At 55.7% G+C, this 26,836-nt stretch overlaps 1 protein-coding gene across 1 annotated transcript in view; it reads left to right on the top strand.

Moving 5' to 3' along the window:
• The window catches only part of FOXK1 (forkhead box K1), a 76,085-nt gene that overhangs the window by 35,838 nt on the left and 13,411 nt on the right, over positions 1 to 26,836 (top strand). The window contains 1 exon segment of the mRNA XM_037813952.1: positions 14,007 to 14,192. Coding sequence (XP_037669880.1) covers positions 14,007 to 14,192 — 186 coding nt within the window.

Raw genomic sequence — 26,836 nt, 5'->3', positions numbered from 1 at the left:
ATATCGGGTGGGCAGCCGTCGCCTGTGGCCGCCCTTGGGAGCCCGGCCCTTGTACGCTGTCCCTGGAAGGCACTTGCCCGTGATCTCTTCCTTGTGCAACGCCAGGTGGCATCCAGGTGCGCCTCCGCCTGCCCCTCCAGGTGATCCCGTCCTGTGTGCATTGTCCCTGCTCTTCCCACGGTGTACACTCCTTCTCCGAACCCGAACCCAGGTCATCCGTTTGTCGATCACGGTGGAGGGTTGCTGCTGCTTTAGCGTCGCGGGTCTCGGAGGACCCTCTCTGTCGCCCCCCTTTTGCTGTCGCGCGTGAGAAAGCACCAGATGACGGAGGTGCTGGCTTTGTCAGGATGGGGCAGGAGGGTGTGGCGAGTCATTTTCCACGGCTCCGGCCGCAGTGAAACCTGGATGCTTGCTTCAGGAGGCGGCCAGCCTGGGCGGACGCTGCCTCCGCCACCGCGCTCTCGCTCCCTCTCCCCCTGCCTCTCTCCCTCTCTCGCCGCCCCATCGCTTCCCCCATCCCCCCCCCACCCCAGTGCGGCTGCTTCTGACTCGGGCCGTGCCCCATCTTGCAGACTAACCAGCCAGGGCTTGTCCCTGTTCCAGGGCGTAGGCCCCTCCGGGATGTGGCCACGCGGAGCGTCCCTGAGCCGCACAGGCAGGCCCGCGGCTTCTCCGTCTCTGCAGCCTCCCGGGGCCCCCGTCCCCCTGCCAGGGGCCCGGTTCTGGGGGGCGGAGGGTGGCCGCTGTGCGCTCCTCCTGCTGCCCGGGGGGTGCCCCACCCGGGTTTGGGGTGTGCCTGGTCGGAGTTTCCAGATTAGGAAGGGCGGCTGGGCTGGGCCTGTGGGCTAAATCAGGGAAGCGATTTGCCCAGGCACTCGGAGACCCACAAGCAGACCATGGCTTTTTTGTTATTTTTTCCACCAGCAAAGAACTTTTGTAGCTGGGGTTGGTGTTTCACAGTTCTCACGCGCTCTCTCTCTCTCTCTCTCTCTCACTCTTAATGTCTCAATTGTATTTTTATACTCCCCAGTTTATTTTGAAAACTATCCTTTCTGATATATATCCAAATGAATTTGAAGTTACAGTTATCTCAAAATACCAGAAAATACCTGTGTTCTCCTATAAATGAAACATTGATTTAAAAAAAAAAAAAGCAGTTAACATTATTTAAGGACTTTAACATAATTCTCTTTTTCCAGTGTTTTTAAACAGTTTTTTTTCCTATTAAGCTAACACATTTAACATGTGGGTTATAGAGTGCATATAAAAGCAGATACATCTGTCAAAGTGAGCATTAGATAAAACAGCACACAGTGTCCTTTCTGGATACAATTAAATTTCCAGAGGCAAAGTGGTCTAAATGGGAGCAAAATGCTGACTTCCTTGTGAAGTAAACTAGATAAACAAAAATTAAGAATAATCAAAGATACTAAAGATTAATTTCATAAATCATTCTCTCTTCCTATCCTTTTAACATACAAGTGTGCACTGTGGGTGTGTGTGAATTAGAATGCGTCCACCCAGGGTTGCGAACTCCTCTGACTAGGGGTGTGTAATTCCATAAAAGGCCCTGGGGTGAAGAGACGAGGTGGCGTACAGGCGAATAGAGGACGTTTGTCCATCGAGTCACCCATGTCAACATACTGAAGAGGCAGGTGATTGAAAAGCCTCGGTGGGCTCAGAGCCCGACTTGGGCCTTAAAGTGAGGTTTTATTTCATTGTTTATTAGGATCAGAACCAAGCATATTAGATTGCTGGCCGTCACTGGATTAGCACCCTAAGGTTAAACGTTGGAAAGAAGTGGTTGTGTTTTCTGGTTTTGCTATTTTGTTCCACTATTTGCGCTCCTATTTGTTTAAAAACATTTAATGTACCTCATAAACTGTCTGAATCAAAGTTTTTATTAATTCTTCTGCCAAACAACATTGATTTCCATCTATAATTATTTTTTAAGATAAGAAACAGTCCACTGAAAAAGCAGCTGTGGCTCCGAGCTGGGGAACCTCGCACTGGATCGCCGGGGGGCCTGAGAGCCCTAGGACGTCGCCGGGAGGCGTTGGTCACCGCGGACGCCGCTCTGCTGTGGCTCCTCCGGCAGTGCCAGAAGTGCTCTGTGCGCCTGCTGCCGCGGCCTCGGGGTTGGAGTCCTTCCCACAGCCCGGCTCTCCGGTCACGAGTCGTTTCTGGGGCTCACGGCTCCCCAGGAGCCCCGTCTTAGCTGCACCCCCTTTTCTGGTCACACCCGTGTGTGCACCGCAGTCAGACATGGCAGCTTTGTGGGTCGCCTGCCGGGGCCCGTGACCCACGGGAATATCGGGCTGCTTCCTACAGTTTCGCCCTCGGCAATCAGGAGGGTCGCAGCACCGTGTGTGCTCTGATTGTCTGAGACATTTTGATCTGGAAACAGCCTCTGCGGTGGGTGATGGACACGCAGTCAGTTCCGGCCGGGCCCTGTGCAGCCATCTTCTCCTGCGGTTCTGGTTCTCTTCGGCACTTTGCTGCTGCTTTGGGGGATGGTGTCACGGGGGAAGACATCAAAATAAATAACTTCTACTGTGGACATTGGGTCTGTGCGATGAGGAGAGGAGTTTTTCATGTGCTTAGCCCACACAGCTCTGCTCTTGGCACACTCGTGCTTTCTTTGGAGAAGAACAAGACTCCTCCATGCGGGTCGGTGGGGCCTGGGGGTGCAGGGCAACCCCACCCCCACCCCACCCCGCTCCACCTTGTAGCGTCTGGTAGCGTTTTCTTGGCCATGGTTCACAAAATTGAGCTGGGGCCTTCCTGAGGGTCTGGAATCCAGAAACTAACCCAGAGCTTATTTCTATTCTGTTTCCTTTGCTCCATGTCCCATTCTGCCAGTCCCCCCTTTATGGTGCAGCAGCTCCCTCGTCCCGAAGTCTGCCTTCTTCCCCTCTCTTTTTAGGGGAGAAAATACCATCACAGAAGCCTTTGCCGCAATGTTTTTAAAATTCACAGATGTAAATATAGTAAAGGGTCCAGAGAAATGGAAGGTTTGCGTAGTGCTTGTGTAATAATAGCCAATATTAGTTTTCAACTGCTGTTATTACATCAGCATTATTGAATGTTGTGTTAATTGAGGTTTAGGCAAAAGATTCTCAAGTTTTTTCCCAGGAGACTGTTTCTCCTCTCCTGCTTTGGTGCTGATTTCTGGAGAAGGCCGTTTGCTGGGGAAGCACATTCCCAGTGTACACGAGGTTCCTACTCAGTTTGCAGATATCTCCTGTTGTCTGACCTGAGTCTTTCCACACCTCATTTTCATGCCTAAATACCCCGACAGGAGATGGAGGGAAAATTGTGTATAAAATGAAGATGGTCTTGGCGTCTGCTTTTAAATCAGACTAGTGTTCCAGTAGGACAGTACAGACCACGGGATGGGCCACTCCGCCTGTGAGTGCCCCTGGCTCACTGTGGGGCGCGTGGGGCCAGCCTAGAAGCTTCTGTTTCCCCGTGCACCGCTCTCCCTGGCTGCAGCCATGGCTCTGAGATGCTAAATCGGCCCTGCGGCCCACAGTCTGCATGAGAAAACGCAAGGCTCTTCCTGCCCTCTGGTGCCGTGTGTTCCTGAGTTGGTAGATTCCATTTAGCACAGTAGACGGGGCATTGTCGGTGTCCTTTCAAGGCCATCCAGAGTCAGAAAAGCCTAAAAACTCTGGTTTTTTGGAAGTTGCAAAGAGCAGAAGTTCTGACCGCCACCGTCTGTGTGTCCTTGTTGCTTGCCCCCTTGGGCATTTCCTTTGGCCGTGTACCGAGGTGCACGTTCCCTCCTAACAGACCTTAAACTCCCGGAAGATGTGTGTCTTCGTCGTCCTCACTCGTATGCGTGAGGAAGCCCGGGGTCCCATGTCGTGGTGAGAACAGACTGGCCTGGCCTCTGGGAGCCCACAGTGGGCCGAAGCCCACCCCGCCGTCCCCAGGGCAGGGTGGGAGGGGAGGCTGCCGCAAGGAGACGTCTGGCACAGGTTCCGGAAGGATGGGTGGCCAGTGGGCCGACCGGTGCCCTGTACTCGGTGCCAGTCGGGCCCAGCGAGCAATGGCTAAGCTCGGTTACTGGGGTCGGCCTCCGGAGAAGCTCTGTAAGGCAGCCTGGAGGGTAAAGGTGGAAGAGCAGCTCTCGTTTCTCACCGCAGGCTGCACCCCATAGCCTCAGCGCCTGCGACTCCCCCCCCCAGCCTGGTGCTTGTCCACCCTTCCCCTTAGTTTACACGTCAGCCAGGACGTGCAGGAAGTCAGCGGAAAGGGGCATTTCCAGTTGCACTTCAGGACTCCCGGGAGATTTGGGGGTGTAATTCCACCCATCGTGGCTCCTGTGTTTACCGAACTGGGCGTGTTTCCATGAGATCTCAGAGTTACCGGCTTCTCCGCAAACACGGGGCTTTTTCCCTTGTTTGATTTTTCAAACCGTAAAGTGATTCTGTGGGTGTTGTTTTAAATCTGGTAAATCCCCACGAAGGAATGCAGGTGGCCGTGGGGAGCCTGGCCTGGGCACCCCCCCATGTCTTCGCCGACCCTGTGCTGCCGGAGGCCCCAGGCATGGTGGGCAGCCAATGCAAGACGTACCTCGGTGGTGAGTGGGGGTTCCGAGCTGGGCCCTCCCTGTCCCCCGGCTGCCCACAGCCTGCCGGGGTCCTGGGCCGAGTTTCCCAAGTGCAGGCGGCTGGGGGAGTCCTCTCTGGCTGGATTTGGGAGCAGGTGGGAGGGTTTTGAAGAGCCCTCAGGAGGTCAGGACGTGCTTTCTGGACGACTGCCATGTGGGGCCTGCTGGGGGCTGGGGCCCCAGTTAGTGGGTGTCAGCAAGTCCCCAGGCGGGGCCGGGCGTCTGGGCAGTGCCCCTCAGCAGCCAGGTTCCGGGGTGCGGCTCTGCCCCCACCTGGGTGCCGGGCGAGGATTTCATTCTTAAAAAGAAAGCCCTGCTTTGGCCAGACTTCAGCCATGGTGTCCACTGCATTTGAGCCACTCGGGGCAGAGGCTTGATTATCCCACCGTCCTCTTCCAGATAGAAGCAGCTTTTCTGTCTAATTATAAAAATAAATAAATGAATTTCTTTACTTAAAAAAAAGTCAGGCCATAGAAAACTACACAAAAAAGAAAGTTAAGTCACTTGGGAAAGAAAAGCACTGTGGTGTCTATCACAGACACACACACACACCCCCACGTTACAGCTGAGAGTCCAGTACCCAGATATCCGAACTCGTGGCCCGAGATGGTGGCCCAGGGCCAAAGCCGCGGCGTCCCTGGTCCCCTGGCTCCCTGGCCTGCGCTGGGGCTGGTCAAGGGCCAGCTGGGCGTGGAAGGGCGGAAGGCAGGGGAGGGGGCTCCGCCCCGCACATGGCCAGCGTCCGTTGGGGTTCTCCGGGAACAGCTTCTGCACCCATGTTGGAGCCAGAGGCCTCACCGCGTCTGCTGCCTGGGCAGGGGTGGCTGTTGTCCTGTCTTCCCAGTGAGTCCGACTTCTGTTTCCCACTGCACGCTCGCCCTGTTCCCGCCCTTTTTGTTGGCGTTCCCCTTGCCGCAGTGCCCGGCCTCTGCCTCTCTGCACACACGGTTGCATTGTAGTCCCAGAGACACAAAGGCGCCGCAGCTGCAGTCTCCTTTGCTCATTTGTTGGGGTGTCCCATCAAAATGGACCAAGAACTTTTTAATAGAACATATTTTAGGTTTAAAAATTTTAAGATTGTCAAAATTGTTTGATTTGGGGATTTTATATGTAAAAGTGTCTTTCCAAACAGTTTTCCTAAGCAGTCTTACTTTTCCTTGGAGTTCTTACAGAACGCAGAGCCTCCGGTGCCTTCCGGCCTGGGAATCTCAGGCCTCACGTACATGAAAACTGCTTGTGGTCCCAGGAGCATCCCAGGAGGGGCCTCCTCAGGGGTCAAAGCCCAGGCCGGCGGAGGCCACGTGGGGGCCTCCAGGAGACACCCTGCGAGCGGTGAGCGTAAAGGCGCAGGTTGTTGAGCACGTACCAGCTTTTCCCATTCTTGAGTCTTTCGTTTCTTGAAGGTCGTGACGTGGACATTGAAGGAGACTGTGGAAGCAGAAGGGTCCCCTGTAATGCGCCCTCACTCTGGGCCAAGCCACGGCTCGGTCCTCGTCTAGTGACGGTACCGACGGCAACCCCGTGGCGGCCCCTGAGCCCCCAGCCAGGCGCCCTGCCTCGCTGGGTGCTGCCACCCCGCGCCGGAGCCTCTTTGTGCCGCTGGAGGACGGGGGCACTGTCCGATCTGTTACCCGCGAGCGGTGCGGCCCCTCGGGCTCGCCAGGTCCCTCCGGAAGGACCCATGTGGCCCAGGCGCAAACTGGTTCCTCGATCCTGGAGCCCGGCCACCAGGACCCGGCCCCGCTGCGTCCCCGCGGCCTCCCCTGCCGGTTAACGCACACCGTTGTCACGCTCCTCCGTGGTTTGCCTTTGCTGAGCGCCTGTCGTGCGCTGGCCGCCGAGTCCCAGCGCTCTGCTCTGGGCAGTTGCCCGGGAGCGCGCGCCCGCGACGTGGGTCCGGGGCAGTTGCCCGGGAGCGCGCGCCTGCTATGTGGGTCCGGGCAGTTCCCCGGGAGCGCGTGCCCGCGACGTGGGTCTGGGGAGGATGCGGGGCCAGGCCTGGCGCCGGGAGGGGCTCTGCTCACAGTCGCGCCCAGACCTCATGGAACGTTCCCTCGAGATCGTGGGGCCATTTTGAGATTTCTTAGAATAGCAAAATAAAATCAGAAAGAAAGTACATCATTTTGAAGCCCCCTAAGCAAGGTGGGTGGGCCGACTACCAAGGACCCCAGCCCCTGTCACTGCTCCTTCCCCACCAGCGTGTTTGGCTGTGATGCCTTCTCAGGTGCGGCCTGAGAAACCCCATGGGAGCTGGAATACTTTTACTTTTACTGGTCAGATGTTTTAAGGGCCATCTTGATATTTATATTTGTTAAAAAATTTGACTTAACAGAATGTTGAGATTTGTTAAAAATTGTTTATACCAGTCATTGTGAAAACCCCACGGGCCCCCTTTCCACCCCCTCACCGCAGCATAAAACCCCAACCTTGGGGCAGGCCTGGTAGTCCAGAGACCCCAGACCTCGCTGCAGCCGTCTGTGGCTGTCTCTGGCCATCTGTGACCGTCTTTGGCCATCTGTGACCGTCTCTGGCTGTCTGTGACCGTCTGTGGCCATCTGTGACCGTCTGTGGCTGTCTCTGGCCATCTGTGACCATCTCTGGCCGTCTCTGGCTTCTGTGGCCATCTGTGACCGTCTCTGGCCATCTGTGGCCATCTGTGACCATCTGTGGTCCTGTGTGGCCTTCTCTGGCCCTTTGTGACCATCTCTGGCCGTCTGTGACCGTCTGTGGCCGTCTGTGACTGTCTGTGGCCATCTGTGACCGTCTGTGGCTGTCTCTGGCCGTCTGTGACCGTCTCTGGCCGTCTGTGGCTGTCTCTGGCCGTCTCTGGCCGTCTCTGGCTCTCTGTGTCCTGTGGTGATCCTCTGTGCCCCCTGTCCCCACATCAGCCACACCCAGGCCTGCAGAGCTGGGGGTGCCGGCTGCCAGCCCCCACTCCCGCGGCTGGGGAAGCGTGCCCGTGGGCCCCTGCCCTGCCTCCACCCTGCGAGCCCTGTGCCTGCCCCGTGCTGCCCACCCCTGGGAGGAGGAGTGTCCAGCAGCCGCTCTCTGCCTTCCTCTGCACCCAGGACTGGGGTCTCTGCGGCAGGGTCCCCCGCTCCAGCAGGGGAGCAGTGCCGCCCGCATAGGGATTCAGGCCCTCAGATCAGATCCAAAGTGGAGCAGTTCTTAGTTTTTACAGCACTTTGCTGTTAATGAAGGGTTTAATTTTCATTTTAAATGTAAAATAGTTTACATACTTTAAAAAGCCAAATAGTAATACAGGTTTGAAACAAAGGTCTCCAGGTTTCACTTCCCAGGGAACTGCTTTTTAAACTAGTGTTCTGAGCGGCGACTGACTTTGTCGTCTGTTTTAGATGCTCTTGCCTCGTCCTCTCGAAGTGTGGGATCTGGCTGCCCACCACCCCTGCGTAGTCCCACCGCATGTTCCGGGGTGCCCTGGCCGAGCCCCGGAGCGCCCCCAGCCCAGCGCCCTTCTTGCCGCCCGCCGTGTGCCTTCTGCGTCCTGCCTGCTTTCCCGTACCCCGTGGGCTGCCGCCAGCTGGTCGTGAGGCCTCCCCTCGGCAGCTGGGTGGTGGCCACGGTGCACCTCATTCTCCTGGGCCTGCGCCCGCCTCATTCTCGGTGGCTGCGGCACAGCTTCTGCTGGGGCCTGCCCACCGTCCTCCTGGGCCCCTCTGGTTGGGACAGAGGTCCGGCTGTTGTGGCAGAGGGCAGACGGCTGGGGTGAGGTTTATTTCCCCTTCCGCAGCAGCCTCCCTATCAGCTGGTTCGGCAGCTCTGGCTCTTTCCGCTGGGTTGCTCTGTGCTCATGTCCAGTTTATGGGCCACTGTGGCTGCCCTGGTTCTGTCTGTCCACCTGCTGGCCTCTGAGAAGGGTGAGGGGAGAGAAGATGCTCCTTTCCTTTAAGACGTGGCCCGCTTGGGTCCCAGGGCCACAGTCCTCACGGGCGAGGCCGGGAACATCGCCTGCAGTGGGCGGCCCGCATCCAGCCAGATATGCCCTGCACATGGTGAGAGTGGACAAGGCAGCGGCCGTCTCCGCCTCGGCCCGCCCCGCAGCCACCCGTGGATCCATGCGTCCCCTTCCTCCACTCTCCAGAAGCGCTCGTCCCCTTCGTCCCAGGAGACCGTCCACAGTCCACCCACTCAGGGTCCAGTCTGCGTGGGGCTCCCTGTGGCCCCACGACCTGTGAACGAGAAGGACCGTGGGGGACGCCTGCAGGTGCAGTGGGGAGTGGAGATGGGAGAAGGCGGAGAGCACGCCCACCTGCGGAGCCCCCACCTGACCACGGCCTGACCCCGGCCCACTCCAGGCCTCCAGGCCCTTCGCGTCTGTCATTTCCACCTGCGGGGAGCCACCTGCGAGGGCTCCCAGGGTGCGGGCTGTTCACCCAGAGGCTCCGGCCTTTGTTTTCTGGTTTTGGTGCTTGCGGCTCCTCGGAGGCCGTCTGCATCCTGGGGGTGGCGAGGAGCAGCCCTGCTCTCTCTCTGCCCCTGGCCAGAAGTCAGCTGCTCGAGAAGGGCTGGGGGCCTGTGGGCACACTGAGGCTGCGTCCAGCACACACCAGCATCGCCTTCTTCCGAAGATGCCCACGCTGTTGCGGGGTCTGCTGCCCGGCGACCACAGGGGAGGCTGCCAGGGTGGCCTGCACGGCGTGTGCTTGTCCCCTGGATTTTGAGTGCAGTGACTGCACCACCCTGCTGCCAGCGGACACCGTGCCCGTAGTGGTGAGGACGCCGACAGCTGTGGCTGGAGCCGGGGGCAGTGCTGAGACGACCTGGGGACGATGGTCCTGGCCTGCGGTCTGGGCCCCGTGAGGTCCTCTGTGTTGAGCACGTTCTCCGGTAGCGTCCTGATACAGGGGAGTCCTTTCCAGAGTAACTGGTCTGTTGTTGGACCTCCAGGGGCTCTCGCTTTGCTCTGGACGTGCCTCCTCCTGGGGCCAGCGCTCGCTGTGTGGACACAGCCTCCCCACAGCCCTGGAGGGTACGGCCGTCTGCCCTTCCCGCTGTGCCTGGCTGGCCTGCCCCTCCAGGTCCCCCAGCACCCCCGAGCCCCATCGCTCTGCGTGGGCGCTGGCTTGCACATTGGAAAACGCACCTCAAGCGTCTGTGGTTTCTGTTCACATCTAAGAGCAGGAGCCCGGAAGCCGATGAAGGCCACGTGTGGGGCTGGGAGGCCGGGCGCGTCTGGTGGGCTTCCGGGGACCCACCGACGCCAGGTCCGCGGGCCGTTTCTCTTGGGCCCGTTTCCAGGGAGGGCGGCCGCACTCTGGGACCCAGCTTGGGAAGGTGCTGGAAGGGGTGGCTGGCGGTGGGTGCTATGCAGACAAGCACCTGCTGGCTGCTGCCTCGCTCGTCCTTCTGTGGGGATAGAGGAGGACAGGGAGGTGGGTGGAGGGGGCGTGGGGGAGCAGTGACAGCCCTGGAGATGATCTGTTGCGTTAATTTAGGAAACTTTCTGGAAGCTTTCACATGTACTTCCTTTCTCTTTGATTATTTCTTTATATCTAAAATGAAGTTAATTGGTTTTATATTTACACTGATGAGAATTCATTGAGCTATTTTTACTCTCCACAGCCTCCTGGTTGGTAGGGCGGGTGCTGGTTCCTGATTGAGGACCGGATTGAGGGGAGGGACGCGACTGCCCAGGTCAGCGGGGCTGGGGCCCTTCCTGTGCGGTGCTCGACGACCCCCAGCTGGACAGGGCAGCCTCGCTCCTCGTTTCCCGGGGGAAAGGTGCAGGGCTGCAGTAGACCCTGATTTGGGGGACTTTGGGCAAGAACTTTTTTTGAAAAACAGCTTTATTGAGAGGTTATTGACACACACACCATACGGTTAACCCGCATAAATTGTACAGTTCTGTTTTTGTGTCCTCACAGACCTGTGCAGTCATCGCCACAGTCAACTTTAGGATACCCTGTGGCCCCCCAAGGAAACCCGTGCCCAGAGCAGCCACTGCCCCCAGCCCCGGGCGGCCCTTGGCCACTTTCTCTCGGACCTTGAGGCCAGGATGCTTTCAGGAGCTCTGGGGGGCCTCTTCCGGGGGGGACGCTTCTCTGTGCGCAGACCTGCCCCGTCGGGCGCAGGAGGGGATTCGGGGAGCGAGTAGTCGGGGCACCCTGTGAGCCCCTGCGGAGACATCTGTTTAAAATTAAGTAGCATGCTGGTGGAATTAATTCCCTCCTCCTCTCCTCCCCTGTACCAGGCTGTCTGCCTCAGGATAATTTTTGGAAGAGTGAGTCAGGAGATGCTTTTGAAATTGCTGTTATGGTAAATACTATGAAAGTGGTTATTGTTTAACCTCAATTGGCAAGTCACTTTCTCAGTAGGAAATGGGCCTGCAGCATCAGCTGTGGGTGGAGTTAGATTTCGCTGCTGTGGGGTGCTGTGCTGTGCTTTACTGCACACTCAGCCTCAGTCCCTTCCACCTGGAAACCACCTTGGAGGGGCTCTCCTCTCCCAGGTCCCCGTTCTAGCCACCAGGAAGGTGGAAACTCGTGCGGGTCAGGAGGCACCAACCATTCTCCTTCCCTCCTGATATCACTTCTATGGGACCTGCACCCCCGACCCCGGGCGCCCCCGACCCCGGGCACCCTGACCCTGGGCACTCCGACCCCGGGCGCCCCCAACCCCGGGCACTCCCGACCCCGGGCACCTCTGACCCCGGGCACCCTGACCCCAGGCACCCCCGACCCCAGGCGCCCCTGCAGTGATGCCCAGCTGAAGGGTAAGGTGGGAAGGGCAGGGGAGAGTGGTCTGGAAAAGGCCTTCCTGCCCTCAGAGCCGGGGTCCCTCCTGACCTCTGCCGAGACGCCCCCGTACTGGTGCGGGGTCCGTTAGCCAAGGTCCAGGAGCTCGACCGGAGCCTGGTTCTTCTCTCCGGGCCGAGCCTGCTTCCTGAGGTGCCCCTGCGACCCTGCGACCCTGCCGTAGGCCCGGAGCCGCACCCTCTCCCTAGTCGGCCTCGATGGCTGTGCTGTGACTCCATCCGTATTAGCGAGGGGACTGACTGCAGCCGCCTTCGGCCTGCGGCAAAATCAGGCTGTTTTGTTAATTTGTAGTTGTTGGAGGAATTGGGTTAAAGAGGCAAATGGTAAACGGCTGTAGAAACCCTCGAAACGTCTGCCATTGTTACTGTCTTCATCGCGCTTTGTTCGAACGAGTGTGCATGTACCTGCGTGTGTGTACCTGCGTGTGCGTGTACCTGCGTGTGTACTTGTATGTGTGCGTGTACCTGTGTGTGTGTACCTGCACCTGCGTGTGCGTGTACCTGCGTGTGTACCTGTATGTGTGCGTGTACCTGCGTGTGTGTACTTGCGTGTGTGTGTACCTGTATGTGTTCGTGTACCTGCGTGTGCATGTACCTGTGTGTGTACCTGTATGTGCTTACCTGCGTGTGTGTTTACCTGTGTGTGTACCTGTATGTGTGCATGTACCTGTGTGTGTACCTGCGTGTGTCTACCTGCGTGTGTGTGTACCTGTATGTGTGCTGTACCTGCATGTGTGTGTGTACCTGTATGTGTGCGTGTAGCTGCGTGTGTGCCTGTATGTGTGTGTGTATCTGCGTGTACCTGTGTGCGTGTACCTGCGTGTGTACCTGTATGTGTGCATGTACCTGTATGTGTGTGTACCTGTATGTGTGCATGTACCTGTATGTGTGTGTGTACCTGTATGTGTGCATGTACCTGCGTGTGCGTGTACCTGCGCATGCACGTGCTATTGATTTGTAGGTGGAGCTCACCGTAGCCCGCTCAGTGCACCTTCTGGGAGCCCCCCGGGTGGCTTCTCTGCTCCATCCTCTTTCCTTCCTTCTCACTCTGTGTCTGACTCCTGGGCCTGGACAGGGATCCGCCTGAGGCTCACCACGGCTGGGTGATCTCCAGGACCGCCGAGATGAGAGCCTCAATGATGCAGGCTGCACCTTCTTAGCCCCAGTGCTGAGATTCCCACAGGGCTTTGGGGAAGCTGGAGGATGTGCAGATGGCACCAAGCCTTTCTTTGACTGTTTTAAATAGCGTTGGGTGACCATCCAGGCAGAGCCGTGGGGGCGCTGCCACCCACACGTCACAGCCCCCCAGCCCTGGTCCTGTGGCACCGAGGGTTCGTCTCCCGGAACTCTCCCACCCCGGGAAACGCTACCAGAATCCCTTTGTTCTGATTCCAGTTTTGGGGAAGAAAAGCCAGCGCCGAGGGACCCTGCAGGACCAGGGCTGCCCAATGGATGTGGGGGCTCTGTGAGGGACCTGCGCGGGCGGCACGTGCCAGGGAGCCCTTTATGAGCCCCAGGTGGAGGGAAGGGGGTTGCCCCCGCCTCGAGAAGGAAGCCCCATTTCCTTTCTTCACCGAGGAACGCATTTTGTCCCATCCTTAAGTCTTGTTTTTAAAATGTGTGGAGTCAAAGGGCAACCAAGTGCACGGGGTGTTAGCGCGTGTGTGGAAGCCTGGAGCCAAGTTGGCACTTAGACCCGACTGCAGACACAGAGCTCCAGCTGGGAGGAGCCGACAGCTTCCCACTGGAGCAGAGCGTTGCTCCCACAACTACAGGCCTTGCGGAGACGGGCGCTTGTGTACATGGTTTCGGCTCCCCCACTCCCCTCCCCAGCTACACTGGCCTTCTCTGAGCAGCTGTTGCAGGCAGCCTGTGCTGTCAGCCTCCTTGGGGTGAGCTGCTTCCATTGTGTCTCGTGGGTGACTTTCAGTGTGCCGGGTGGAGAACACCAGGCTTTGGGCGCTGGACATTTCCTCGGGGTGGGTGGACCCTGGGTGCTGTTCTCCTGTGTATGAGCAGGTGGGGCTGGCGTCTGCGACACCTGAGGCTACCTAGCACCGTGGCGGAATTAGATCTGTTGGCATATAGTTGCCTGCCAGCGAAGAATTGAAGCCCGTGGTTTTTAAGCCCAGAAGATAATTGAGAAACCGGCCCATTAAACCCTGGGTGGCACTGGTGCCCGCAGCAGGCACCGTGTGCTTTACGTCTTCTGGGTGGCATCGGGGCAGGGGCTGCCTGTAAACCTGTGCCCTGCTCAGATGGCGAGCCCTGTTTCAGGTTCCCCTTGCCTGTCTTGTGAGGTGTGAAGCCCCCCAGCATCTTCCAGCAGCTACGTCATGGCCAGGGGGTGGCTGTGTGTGCCGGGAGCCTCTACCCAGGGCGGATGTGGCTCTGCTGCTGGCACACCCAGCAGAGGAAAATCCAGGGCAGCATCAACCTGGATTTTTGTCAGAAAGCCCCCTAAGGAAAACAGAAAAAGGAGTATGGTGGGCACACGTGGCTGACCATTAGCTCGGAGTGACCGAGCCTGGTCAGCGCGCGCCTTGCAGGCCTGGGTGCCTTTCCCTTTGGTTTTCTATTCCCTGCCTGACGCTGCTTTCCCTCCCATTGCAGGTGTACTTTTCGGTTTCCAAGCACGGCTATAAAGATCCAGTTCACGTCACTGTACCATCAGGAAGAGGCTCCAGCGTCCCCCCTGAGGCCCCTCTACCCCCAGATCTCCCCTCTGAAGATCCACATTCCGGAGCCGGATCTCCGGAGCACGGTCAGCCCCGTCCCCTCCCCCACCGGCACGATCAGGTGAGTGGCTGCCCCGGACCCGTCCCTGCCGCGGGAGCACGTGGAGAGGGGGCTCTTCCGCCGGGGGTGGGTGGCCTGAGAGAGAGGAAAGTGATGCGGATGTTCCCCGTCTTGTGCAGTATTCAGTGGGGTTCTGGAAAATTTCATGTGAATGGAAATTTTGGAACTATTTCAAGTACATCAGGGGATGTGGCTACTTCAGTATAAACCTCTGGTGGGTTCTCTTATAGAGGAAAGAATCTCTACCTAATTAAATCACTCTTCCCAGCTGGAAATTTTTGTACAGTACAGCCTTGTAAGGCAGTGATTTTTTTAAAAGTAATGCTTGTAGACTGGGATTTGGTGTACTTTGCTTTTCTAAATTTCATTTGTGGAAATTCTTTGAGAAGTATTGAGATTAATTTAGATTTTGAAGAAAGGAAAGCCCTTCTCATGTTCTCATCTTGGCTTATTGTATGAAGACAAGTCCTTAGGGGGGTGTTTCAGGGTAGAAAGTGTAGAGAGTTCCATGCGACAAGCGGCTAGTTGAGCTCACAATTCAAACGACTGCACACGTTCCTCCCTCGCGACAACCATTGTGTTTCGGGAAATGGCGGAAGTCTTCAGGTGTATTTCCCATTTTGTCGTCCTGAACAGTAAGAAGACGTGGATGTGAGGGTCAAGATCTAATAAACTTAAGTGTTTTATTGCTTCATCAAGGACATCCTTCCACGCACCTGGCTGTGCAACTGGCCGTGTTCCTTTGTGGCCACATGTGGTCATGGAGGGTGCAGGTGCAGCCGTGTGCTTGCACCGATGCCTCGGCTCATGCACGGTGCTACAGCTCTCCCACCTTGGTTTTTGCACCAGCCATGCAGATGTTGACCCAGCACAAAGGGCAAATGGTGCCTTGATGTCATCGGGAAATGGTTTTGACCTCACTCACCACCCTGTAGGGGTCTCAGGGATTCCCAGGGGCACGTCTGTGAACCGCCCTTTGAGAACCCTGCTCCAGTTGGGCTGGAGTTTTGCTGCATCTGCATTCTCATCAGATGAAGAAGCCCCTTCCTTTACTACACAGCCATGCTCTTCTAGATCCCGTTCTGCACCCTTTAAAGGCTCAAGTTTAGCATTACACATCAGCTTATCTTTGTTTGGGGGGTTGGATTTCTCTCCCTGGTTTCACCACAATGAGTGTTTTACTTAAACTTTTTGTTTTCCTCCAAGAAATTTTATTTACAATTTAGGAGTCCTTTGCATTTGAGTTGCTTGCAGTTGGCTTCCTTTTTTCTACAACCGTTGAGTGGTGGTACCCTTGGCTTGTGGAGAGGACGGTTGAGGGGCAGCGGTGGGAGTGGGCCATGCAGCGCTCCGGCTGGGGGCCTGGGCCCTGGTCCGGCCATGTGTGTGGGTGGGTAGCCCTGGCCGGTGCCCCGAGCCGCGCTGGGCCCCTCTCCTCGTTTGTGGGCCCAGCTGATGGTTCTCTGGAAGGACGGGGCCCATCACGCTCTTGCTGAGGACGAGCCCAGGCAGACGCTGCTCGGAAGCGCACGTGCAGCGTTCCCTAGTCGTCACAGCTCCGTGGGGCGGCTGGCTTTTTCCTACTGTCGTTTCAATTTCTAGCCATAGCTCTGATCTAAACCCTAAGTTTAGTATGTGACCTCTTTGTTCTGTCAAATATTTAACTCACATTTAATCCAAACCATGAGTTCATGGTTCAGTTGTGCTGTGCTGAGGCTCTTACACTGACCTTGTGTATAATTTACACATAGATTTAAAAATTGTATGTAGTAAAACGGTGCAGCCACTTGGGAAAACGGTCCAGCAGTTCCTCACAAGGTTGAAGCAAAGGGTTTCACATGAACCATCTGATCCAGCAATTACCTCCTAAGTAGGAACCCAAGGAAATTGAAGACATCCGTCCACACAGGACCTTGGAGATGAACGTTCGTAATAGCTGGAAAGGGGAAACAACCCGAAAGTCCCTCATCTGGTGAATGGATAAATAGATACTCTCCATACAGTGGCATATCACTCGCCCCCGTAGGGACGGACCTTGAAAACATGGTGCTGAGGGAGAGAAGCCGGGCACGGGGGGTGGCGCACTGCGTGACTCCACTTAGGTGAAATGCCCAGGAAAGGCAAAGCCGGGGCGGCAGAAAGGAGATGAGCGGGGGCCGGGGCTGGGGGTGAGGGAGGGATGCTGAAGGACACACGTACACTCTCAGTGGAGAGACCCACGGGTGGTCGTGCACGTGGGGATTGTATCTCAGTGGTGTGGGGAGAAAACCCCATCTGCGTAACGTCACCCGGGAGCTTCCTGAAGCCGCCGTCGACACAGCCGGGAGCGGCCCGGGCACTGCCCAGGGTGACGCGGAGCAAGTCCAGGGCCTGCCTAGTACTCAGGCCGGCGCGAGGGCCATTCTCGTGTCCCCTGAGGTCCAGATGAGGTCACACCGAGACGCTTTTGAGGAAGGAGCAGGTTGCCACCTCAGCCTTAGAGGGGCCTGGGATTACTAGTGATGAATTTATCATCCACCAAATCAAAGCGTTTTTTTTTTTTTTTTTTTATTAAATTCAGTTTTATTGAAATACATTCACACACCATACAATCATCCATGATACACAATCCACTGTCCACAGTATGATAACATAGTTATGCGTTCATCACCACAATCTTATCTATGAACATTTTCCTTACATCAGAAAGAACCAGAACAAGAATAAAAAATAAAAGTGAAAAAAGAACACCCAAATCATCCCCCCATCCCACCCCGTTTGTCCTTTAGTTTTTATCCCCATTCCTCCACTCATCCATACACTAGATAAAGGGGGTGTGATCCACAAGGTCTTCACAATCACACTGTCACCCCTTGTAATCTACATTATTATATAATCGTCTTCAGGAGTCCAGACTGCTGGGTTGGAGTTTGGTAGTTACTTCTAGCTATTCCAATAATTAAAGCCTAAGAGGTGTTATCTATATAGTGCATAAGAATGTCCACCAGAGTGACCTCTCGACTCCATTTGGAATCTCCCAGCCACTGAAACTATTTCGTCTCATTTTGCATCCCCCTTTTGGTCAAGAAGATACTCTCAGTCCCACGATGCCGGGTCCACATTCATCCCCGGGAGTCATACTCTGCGTTGCCAGGGAGATTTACACCCCTGGGAGTCAGGTCCCACGTAGGGGGGAGGGCAGCGAGTTCACCTGTTGAGATGGCTCAGTTACAGAGAGAGAGGGCCACATCTGAGCAACAAAGAGGTACTCAGGGGGAGACTCTTAGGCACCATTACATACAACTTTAGACTCTCCTTTGTGGTAATGAGCTTCATAAGGGCAAGTCCCATGCTCGAGGGCTCAGCACATCAAACCGCCAGTCCCAGTGTTTGTGACAACATCAACACCAGTCCAGGTGAGGATGTCCAACACATCCGCATCTTCCCCCAGATCCTCGGGACTGGGGAGGGGGAGGCTGTAAATATATTTTTTATTATCTGCCCAAATTACTCTGGGTTGTGTCACTGTTTCACTCCAGCCTATACTAACCTACCATATCTCACTTCCTATTCAAAGTTCCATGCAGTTGTGGTGTTTGAACAAATCAACTGTAGAGTTGTACCGTTTAGAAAATTTAGATCCTGTACCAAATAGATACCTATTCCCTTGGTCTCATATGAAAGTTGAAGTTTTAAAACACAATCAGTTTCAACCTTTATCCTTTGGCCTGGCTTGCCCTGGTCTTAACCAGACCTGCTTCATTCATATCACTAATTGAAGTCTGGGCTCTTTTTCAGCTTTTTTTTTTTTTTTTTTTTGACAGTGGCTGTATGCACTAATACTGACATTCATATCTGCCGAGCTCTAGCTCTGAGTTTCAGGTGTCTCAGATATATGCATTGTTCCAGAGACCAATCAGGTTATACGCTAGGGGATCAGCATCTCAAAGTTTAGAGATAGGCATTACAATTCAGGGATAGAGTTAACTGCTGTAAGAGCTTCCAATCTAGGGACTATTACAATTATTGTGTCCACGTTAGGCTATGTTCTAAGATTCAATTCTGAGTTTACACATTGTAGTTAGTCCATATTGGTGAGGCATCATCCCTCTCACCATGTTTTCTCCAACACTTTTACTCCTATATATATATTTTCCTACAATTTTATAGAGTTATATTCACATACCATACATTTATCCACAGTGTACAATCAGTTGTTCATGGTATCATCATAAAGTTGTACATTTATCACCACAATCAGCACTTGAACATACTGATCACTACAAGAAAAATTGTTTTTTGTTTTTTTTTTTTTAGCAATAAGAAGAAATGATAAAAAGAAAAATAACATGTCATATAATACAATATACTACTAAGGACAGCAAATAACACCACTACCAAGAATCCCATATTACTCCCCTATATCCCCCTCTCATATACATTTAGCATTGGCATATTGCCTTTGTTACATTTAATGGAGGTATATTACAATGTTACTGTTGACCATAGACTCCAGTTTGCTTTGATTATGTTTTTTCCTGAATACCATCCCTTTTTCAAATTTCTACATGGTTGACATTCATTTGCTTTCCCACATGCAAAAACATTTTTATATTTGTATATTTAGTAACAGTCATTGGCCACTCTAGTTTTTGCCACGTTATACAGTCCCAGTCTTTATCATCTATCTTTACCTCTGGTGTCATACATTCTCCTATCCCACCTCTTTCAGCTTTACTCGCAGACATCTTTGTTCAGTGTACTTACAATACCGTGCTACCATCACACAGTATTATGCTATCTATTTCTGGATCTATGCAATCAATCCTAAACATTCTGTAGTCCTTCAGCATCAAATGGCTGATCTCTGCCCTCTTTCTATCTCCCGGTCGCCTGTGTTGTCAGCTTTTAACTTTTTAAAAAAGAAAAATGGTTTGTGCCTTGGGGACTTGATGGCATTAAAATATCTACTCGTAATGTTCCAAATAAAGAGGAGCCAACTGACTAAGATACTCAAGTGCAGTTGCTCTTGTGCTAGAAGGGAGGCAGTGGTTTGCAGAGGAGCAAAGAAAAAACGTCACAGCACAGTCGGCGGGTGTTGGCTGTAGCTGTTCTGAGGGCGCCGGGGGGGCTGGCGGTGGTTTCCAGCCCCCTCCTGCCGCCCCGAAACGCTCGGCGTCCGTGCCGGAGAGCACTTGTGCGCTGCGTGGCGGCCGTGCCGGGCTCCCTCACGTTCTGGCCTTTAATTAAGTGCTGCCAGAGAGGGACTTCTGTTCATATCCGTTGCTCTTCGCCAGCGGAATTCAATTGAGTGTTTGAAAACCTCAGAGGACCTTGAGGTTTCGCCTGCCAAGGTGTTTTTCAGTTTGAGTTTCTGTTGTGGGGTGTGGCCGGCGTGTTTACAAACACTCCCCTCCCTCCCTTCCAGCCTCCTCTCAGGGACCCTCCCTGGGCTCCTGGGGCAACTCCCGGAGGGGAAGGGCCGGGCCAGGTCTGAGGAGGGGACGCGGCTCCCAGCCCCTCTGCCCCTCCGACCTCTGTCCCTGTCTGAGAAGGGAGGCGGGGGCGGCTCCTCCCTCCCTCTTCCTCCTCCTGCCTCCTCCCCCTCCCTCCTCCCCTCCCTCCTCCCCATCCTCCTCCTCCCCCTCCCTCCTTCTCCTCCTTCCCTCTACTATCCCCTCCTCCTCCCTCCTCCCCACCTCCTCCCCCTCCTCCTCCCCCTCCCTCCTCCCCCCCCTCCCCCCTCCTCCCTCCTCCCCCCCCTCCTCCCCTCCCTCCTCCCCCTCCCCCGCCGTCCCCCTCCCCACGGCTTTCCTAATTTGGTGTGCCCTGGCCTGCCCCTCTCTGATTGGTCCGCCGGCGGCGTTGTCCTGCGGGTGGTTCCCTCTCTGGAGCTGGAGCGGGTTTTCTCCGGGACGGGCCTGGGCCTCCCCCGCGGGCAAGGTCCCCTCCCCCCTCCCCAGCGCCCTGCGGGCCCCCTCTCGCCTCCCTGCGGCTTTGCGGGCGCCTGTTCTCCCAGCTTGACGTCCTCCGCCCAGAAAATGAATGAAGCCTCTCTGCAATAATTCTCTGGTCTTAAGCAGCTTTTTTTTTTTTTTAATGTTTTCTCTTTTTGCTAAGAAGAATAAGACTGCTTTTGAGAGAATAAGTTGGTCGTTTTCTGGGTTTTACAAGAGCAGAGACAAGTCTGAGAAGCACTCTGTAGTCTAGAATTTTAAGAACACTGAGGAAATGAACAAGAGAAAAGCAGGGCCCAGAGAGGGCAAGATTCCAGAAACTGCTCCTTTGAGAGGCTTCCCTTGACTTTTCCAGTGTGGAGAGCAAAAATGAGAAAAGTGTATTTGGTGAAACTTGGCAGCGGTAAGCGGCGCATTGTGGAAGATGAGAGCCGAGCAGCTGCCCCCGGGTGGTGGTCCTCAGTGCCGACCCCACCCGCCCCGCTCCGCCCCACGCCTTGCCGGCAGCCTCGGGTCTGGGGTCCCGGGACCCCCCCGAGACCCTTGTTTCTCGGGCCCACGCGGGTCCTGCCCAGAGCGGGTCGTCCTGCTTGGCCGTGACTCGCCTGGCCAACCTGGGGGGACGTCCGGGTCGCGGTGTTGGGGGGCTGCCTCTGCCCCCTGCCCGGCCCTTTCCATCCACCCCTGGGGAAACAAAAAGTGCTTCCTCCACACAGAAAGGTTGGGCCCTCGTCCCTAAAGGACAGATTGTTCTTTTATTTCCCCCTTCTGCCCACATCCGTCCCAGGGATGTTTTGTGGTTCAAGACTGTGGAAAGAACGTCGAATGGAGCGTGATCCTTAAACCCGCTGCCCTTCCCTGGCATGCTGGTGGGTGGGTGTCACCTGGCCCGGCTCTCGTGTGGGTGTCACAGGTTGGTGTTTGGGGTGTGTCGTGGCTCACAGGTAAGGGGCTCGCGTGCCTCGTGTGGGCCTGTGGGGGCGAGTGGGCACCTGGCTGCGGGACCCAGCACTCCTCCCAGATTTCACGGACAGGACTCCTCGGAAGCAGGAAGAACCTGGCGGGGTCCCGGAGCTGGAGGAGGCCCCGCTGTGGCCGAGAGGCCAGGCCTGTTTTCAGAAACGTTAGTCATGAGGGTGCGTGCGTACGCGGTGGCGGTTGGCAGCGTGCGGGCTGCGTGGAGCGAGATTCTCTGAAGTGGCTCCGGACCCGCCGACCCACAGACGGAGCGGCCCCTACGGCTGTCGGCGGCCCAGCGGCCCGAGATGTTGTCCGGGAAGAAGGCGGCAGCCGCGGCGGCGGTGGCAGCGGCCGGGACCGCGGCCGGCCCGGGGACAGCGAGTGGCGCTGAGAACGGCTCTGCGGTGGCCGCACCGCCCTCGGGCCTGTCGGGCCCTGCTGAGGCCGGGCCGGGGGCGGCCGGGGAACGCACTCCCCGCAAGAAGGAGCCTCTACGGGCCTCGCCCCCCGGGGGTTTGGCCGAGCCGCCCGGGTCCGCCGGGCCTCAAACCGGGCCTGCCGTCGTGCCTGGGTCTGCCACCCCCATGGAAACGGGAATAGCAGAGACTCCGGAGGGGCGACGGACCAGCCGGCACAAGCGGGCGAAGGTGAGGCCTGGCGGCATCCCTCAAACAAATCCGGTACTTGGCTTCCCCTGAGTGGTCCAGCCCGGGTTACCCCTCTCCGCCCACGTCCCTCCCCCACCGCGGGCCCTGGGCCTTGAACCACAACCCCAGGAGCTGGACCAGTGGGTGAGAGGAGGGTCTTATCAATGGAATACGGGCGTCTTGGGGAAAGTGGGGACTGATGGGAGGTGTATTTTGTTCCTTATAACTTGTACACCTTTTCTTTTTCTTGATTGAAAAAATGGCTCCCTGACATGGAGCTGCAGTTGGCGTTGTTGGAGACGTCACCTTTTTGCCCTCAGGTGTGTTTGGAAGCTGTTTAGTAGTGTTTATGGAGTTTCTGCTGGTAGCACAACGGGGCTGTAGGGTGATGCTGAAGAAACCGCTTTAGCCACGGAGACGTAAAAGAAAGAAACTTTTTTTTTTTTTTAGCTGCGTGCTAGGAGTTTTCGTCTTAATCCATTCAACTGATCCTTTGCCATAGATATCTTCAGATAAGGTTCCGCTAGTTAATGTTTGATTGGCTGGCTGATTTCAGTTAATGAAGGTGACATTATATGGAAAGGAAAAGATTTGGCAACAGTTTTTACAGACAGTAGCTGCCTCATATCTGTGTGTGTGCCAGATACTGTATTCAGAGCGACATCACCATCTGAATTTTGCTAAACACCAACAAGCAGGTGTTGTTAGCCCCATTTTAAGAATGATTAAACTGAGACACACAATGTAAGCTACTTGCCTAAAGTTACACAACTAAGTGAATGGTGGAACTGGAATGTAACAAGGTATCGTTGGCACCCAAAACAAAGGAACACTTAGGACACCAAGAGTGTGCTGGGCACTGGGACTGTAGTGTGGCACAGACTTCAGATGCATGCCTTTTCCAGAGGTTTCATGGTATAGTGGAAAAAATGGAAATATATGTACATAAAGTTTTTAAAAAATAAGTAAATACTTAAAAAAAAAAAAAAAACACACACAAAACGTTAGTCATTTAAAATAGCTCCCCAGGACTTTACAATGTTGCTTTATGATAAGGGAGTATAAAAATCCTTGAAGACAGGTCTAAGAAACTTGCCCCTGTACATTTGCTTTCTCTTTCAGTTTTTCTGATTACAGGAACGCTGTGTATGTGTTATATAGAACTCAAGCATTCGGAAGCTGAAACACCCACAGTGACACTCCCCAGCCCTGAACCCCGGGTGCTTGTCCCCCAGCCTTTCTTGGCAGCTCATCGGACGTGACTTGGGTTTGTTTCGCTTCTCAGGAACGCAGGTGGGGTTCGCCTCCCTGGGTGGCGCCGTGAAGCCCCCAGCCCGTGCCGCTCGCAGGGGCGGCCTCTTTCCAGGGTGACCTCCTGGCAGAGACGGGCTGCGGTCCTCAGCTGCTTTCTGCAGTGTCTAAACGTTTTATGCCGAGGCCGTAGAATTCCCAGACTCAGTAACTTGTTAAAATATCAGCACAGGATCTTAGGCACAACAGAAGCAGCCCCCGAGCACTCATCCCTGCCAGGCACCTGCTCGGGACGTGCTGCACGTCGGTCATCGTCCCTACAGGGCCCTGTGCACCAGGGTGCGGGCAAGGAAACTGAGGCTCAGAGAGAGGCAGGGCCACCAGCAGGGCCGCTGGGCGAGTGTGCGCACACGGTGCTGCCACGTCCTGTCATCGCCTTGTCAGGTTACTTTTATGAAGGCCTTAGGCGCACAGCGTTTCAGGATTCACCAGATCCCACAGGCTGATGGGGAACAGGCAGGCCCTGCCGCGCCCACCCCCGACCGTCTCTACGGGATCTTCCGTGTCGGGCCGGGACGTCCGGGTAGCGTCCTTCCATGGCTGTTCCTTGGCTTTTCAGTTGTGGAAATGAAGGATTTACCTCCCCCTACCCTCCCAACAAAATTACAGTTTTTGGTTTGATTGGTGTGGGCATTTTCCTTATTATGACTCTGTGGGAACTGGGATGCTTAGCCGTTCCTGCCCTGCACTGGCGTCCGCTCCGCCTCGGAGACGGCGCTGCCTCGCTCTGTGTGTTGGATTCTGCGCCCCTGATGCCAGCGCATTCCTGCTGCCTGACGGGGGTCGCGCCTGCCCCCCGTACCGTGAAGACTCTCCTCCCGGACCCCGCCGCCAGCCCGCCTTGACTCGGGTCTGGGTCTTCTCCCCGTCGTCGCAGGCACCCCCACTCCTGCAGAGCCCTGTCTCCCTCACCCCTGGTTTGCGCCTTTGTCTCATTGGCGCACGTTCTCTGATCTCTTCCCTCTTCCATTCCCAGAAGTTGTCTTTATTCTCCATTCACTCCGGAGATCCTTCTACTGGACGGAGAGTTCTAGGGTGGAAACATTTTCCTTGAGTTTAAAATTGTTTTCTAGCTTCGGGCTAGCTGTTGGGAACTTGGCTGCGATTTCCCCAGGGGAACTGCGGCGGTCTCCTTGACCCTGGGGGCCACTGCTCAGGCGGCACCATTTCCTTCCGAGAGCCCCTTCCCAGCCCCGGGAAACCGCCTTTCACAGCTCCCCCGAGGCCCCCGCCCCACCCGTCTGCCTCTGCTGAGCTGGCATTGCTGGGTGGCTCCCTGAGTTATCTGGTTGACCCTCGTTTTCTTACCTTTTCTCCTTCTGTCCATCTCCTCTCACTTTAGTCTTCAGAGATTTTTTTGCATCTCTTTCCACCCTTCTAACAAATTTTAATTTCTGCTCTCTCTTTTTTTTTAATTTCTAAGAGCACATTCTTGTTCTCTGAATGTGCTTTTAATAGCATTAATATCCCATAGAGGTAACATCTTTTACCTCTTGGGGGATATTAATTATGTTTTGTTTTGAATTTTTCTCCTGCTCCTTGGATCCAGCCAGCTTCCTCCCAGCCCTTTCGCTTTCTTTGTTGTGCTTTGCTTCCTGTCCTGTCTGGTGGAAGCTTCCTTCAAACAACAGGTGATCCTTGGCCATCTGTTCACATTTAAGAAGCAGGTACTGAAAGCTGCATGGCCGTCCATTGTCCTGGGGGGGTTGGTGGTGTTGGGGGGTTTCCCTTGCGCACCCTCCTGGCAGCCGCGTGGGGGTGGCAGTGTCAGGGCCTGTCTGCCCCGTGGGCGGGTGAAGGCTGGTAGGAGGAGCGCTTGGCCTGCCTGGCCTGGCCGAGCCCTCAGGCCCTTTAGCTCAGCCTCCCCAGAGGGTCAGGTTCTCTTCCAGTTTTCTAGAAGACGGGTGGAGAGGGGTTTGAGCCCACCCTCCTATTTCAGCAGCACTCCCCCATCCCTGGGCACTCTTGCAGTTTCCACTTCCATCTTGGGGCCGTGGGATCTGGTTTTCAGGAGACTTCATAGAAGGACAGTGCTCAGCGGGTCTCCCCAGGCCTGCGGAGGCCCCAGACCCCCTCCCAGAGTCTGCCCGGCCTAAGAGCACAGTGTGGAGAGAAGTGGCGACTGCACGGCTCCAGGGCGGACTGCAGTTGGCTGCGCCAGCGCTGGGCATGGGCCCTTGGTCAGTTCTTGTTCTCCAAGCTTTGGCTTGTTCTCCATTCACACTATACGGACCATTCTGCTGGGGAGAGAATTCTAGGTTAGAAACATTTTTCCCTCAGAAAAATGGACTTGCGTTCTGATCATAGTGAGTCACAGAAATGTTTTCCCTGTCACACTGTTCCCTCTTTTCAGATATTTGTAAACATGCAATGCAATACTGTGCCGCTGCATCTCTGGCAGCCACCGGCGTCTCTGGACTGGGCTGAACCCGCAAGCAGGCAGCTGGCAGGACCGCCCAGCTCGTGGCCCGAAAAAGAAACGTGACCAAGGGATTTCTCCTCCGTAAAAGGGGAAAATAAATCTGTGACTAGTGCTCTAAAGTGCATGTTCAAGTTCGTTCCGTTTTAATTCTTAAAATGGAGAAGAAAAGGCGTTTGTTTCCAGGACGGTTGGACTTGTCGTCTGGCCTCTGCTGTCTTTGCCATCCCAGAATTCAGACTTCCCAGGCTGGGAAGACGCGGCCTCCTCACAGACATGGAGACGGGGGGGCCGGTGCCAGTGGGAGGCCGGGGTGGGCTGTGCTGGGAGCTGTTGGCTGCCTCCAAGGGCTGCGTGGGGCTGCTTTATTTTTGAGCATTCTTTTTCACATTGCTACCGTCAGGGAGCTTCTCAGTGCAGCAGGGAGAGTTCTGCGCAGAACTCTGGATTTCGGGGTGGCTTTCCAGGTGGACTCCGCAGGTCCCCTGTGACCCCAGAGCCCGGGGCCTGCCTAGGCCCCTCACCGCCCCTGCAAACCCGTCCCTGGACAAGTGTTTCATGGCCCTGGGTGCGCCCGGGGCGGCGGGCAGCGGCCCTCAGCGGAGACCAGCCTGTGGGTGCACTGTGCCCCGGTGCGGCCCCCTCCTCCAAGGCCAGCGTGCGAGAGGACAGCCCAGAGGGGCTTCTTGAGTAACTGGCTGCTTGTGGGGGCAGAAAGCCGTGCGAGCACATCCACAGTCCCCTCACCCAGGCACTGCTGGGGAAACGCTCCGAGTCCCAGCGAGCCAGGACACGGCAGAGCCATACGCTTCCCGGCCTAACCTGGCCCAGCCTGATGCTATTCCCGGAAGAGTCTGTCAGCATAAATCAGGTCCAGGGCTGTAAGAGTTGCAAAGAGAGGCTCTTTCCTTTTTTCCTGCTTAGGAGCCAGGTTTTGCTGAGAGTCGTTTATTATTTCCATTTGAAGTCACGCTATTGGGAACAGCAACCTTTTTTTTTGTGGGAGGGGGTTGCCTTCTGAGGTTTAGACATCAGTTTTCTGCACCCTTTCCCTGAGTAGCTGCTTGGAGAAGGCGGCTGGGCCTGCTGCCTTGGTTGGAGAGTCGTCATACTCGTCACGGAACCGTCACGGGTCGGGCAAGCATCCCAGCCCCCGTTGGCGAGCTGAGCCTCTGCCGCATGCTGCGTCCACCAGGCCGGCTTTTCCAAGCTGGCGCGAGGCTGGTTGTGTGTCTGTCTGGCCTCGGTGCCCTTGGGGGCTGAGGGCTTAGTGGCGTCCATCTGGGGCAAGGGCGCTGACCGACCCTGGGACGGGCAGGTCGACGGGGCAGCGTTGTGATCGTGCGCTGCGGCGCTGTGTCCGTTCGCCAG

The sequence above is a fragment of the Choloepus didactylus genome, chromosome 21 (assembly GCF_015220235.1).
Source record: "Choloepus didactylus isolate mChoDid1 chromosome 21, mChoDid1.pri, whole genome shotgun sequence".
Classification (NCBI taxonomy): Eukaryota; Metazoa; Chordata; class Mammalia; order Pilosa; family Megalonychidae; genus Choloepus; species Choloepus didactylus.
The sequence above is the reverse complement of the archived record's forward strand: the minus strand, read 5'-3'. Positions and strand labels throughout refer to the sequence as shown.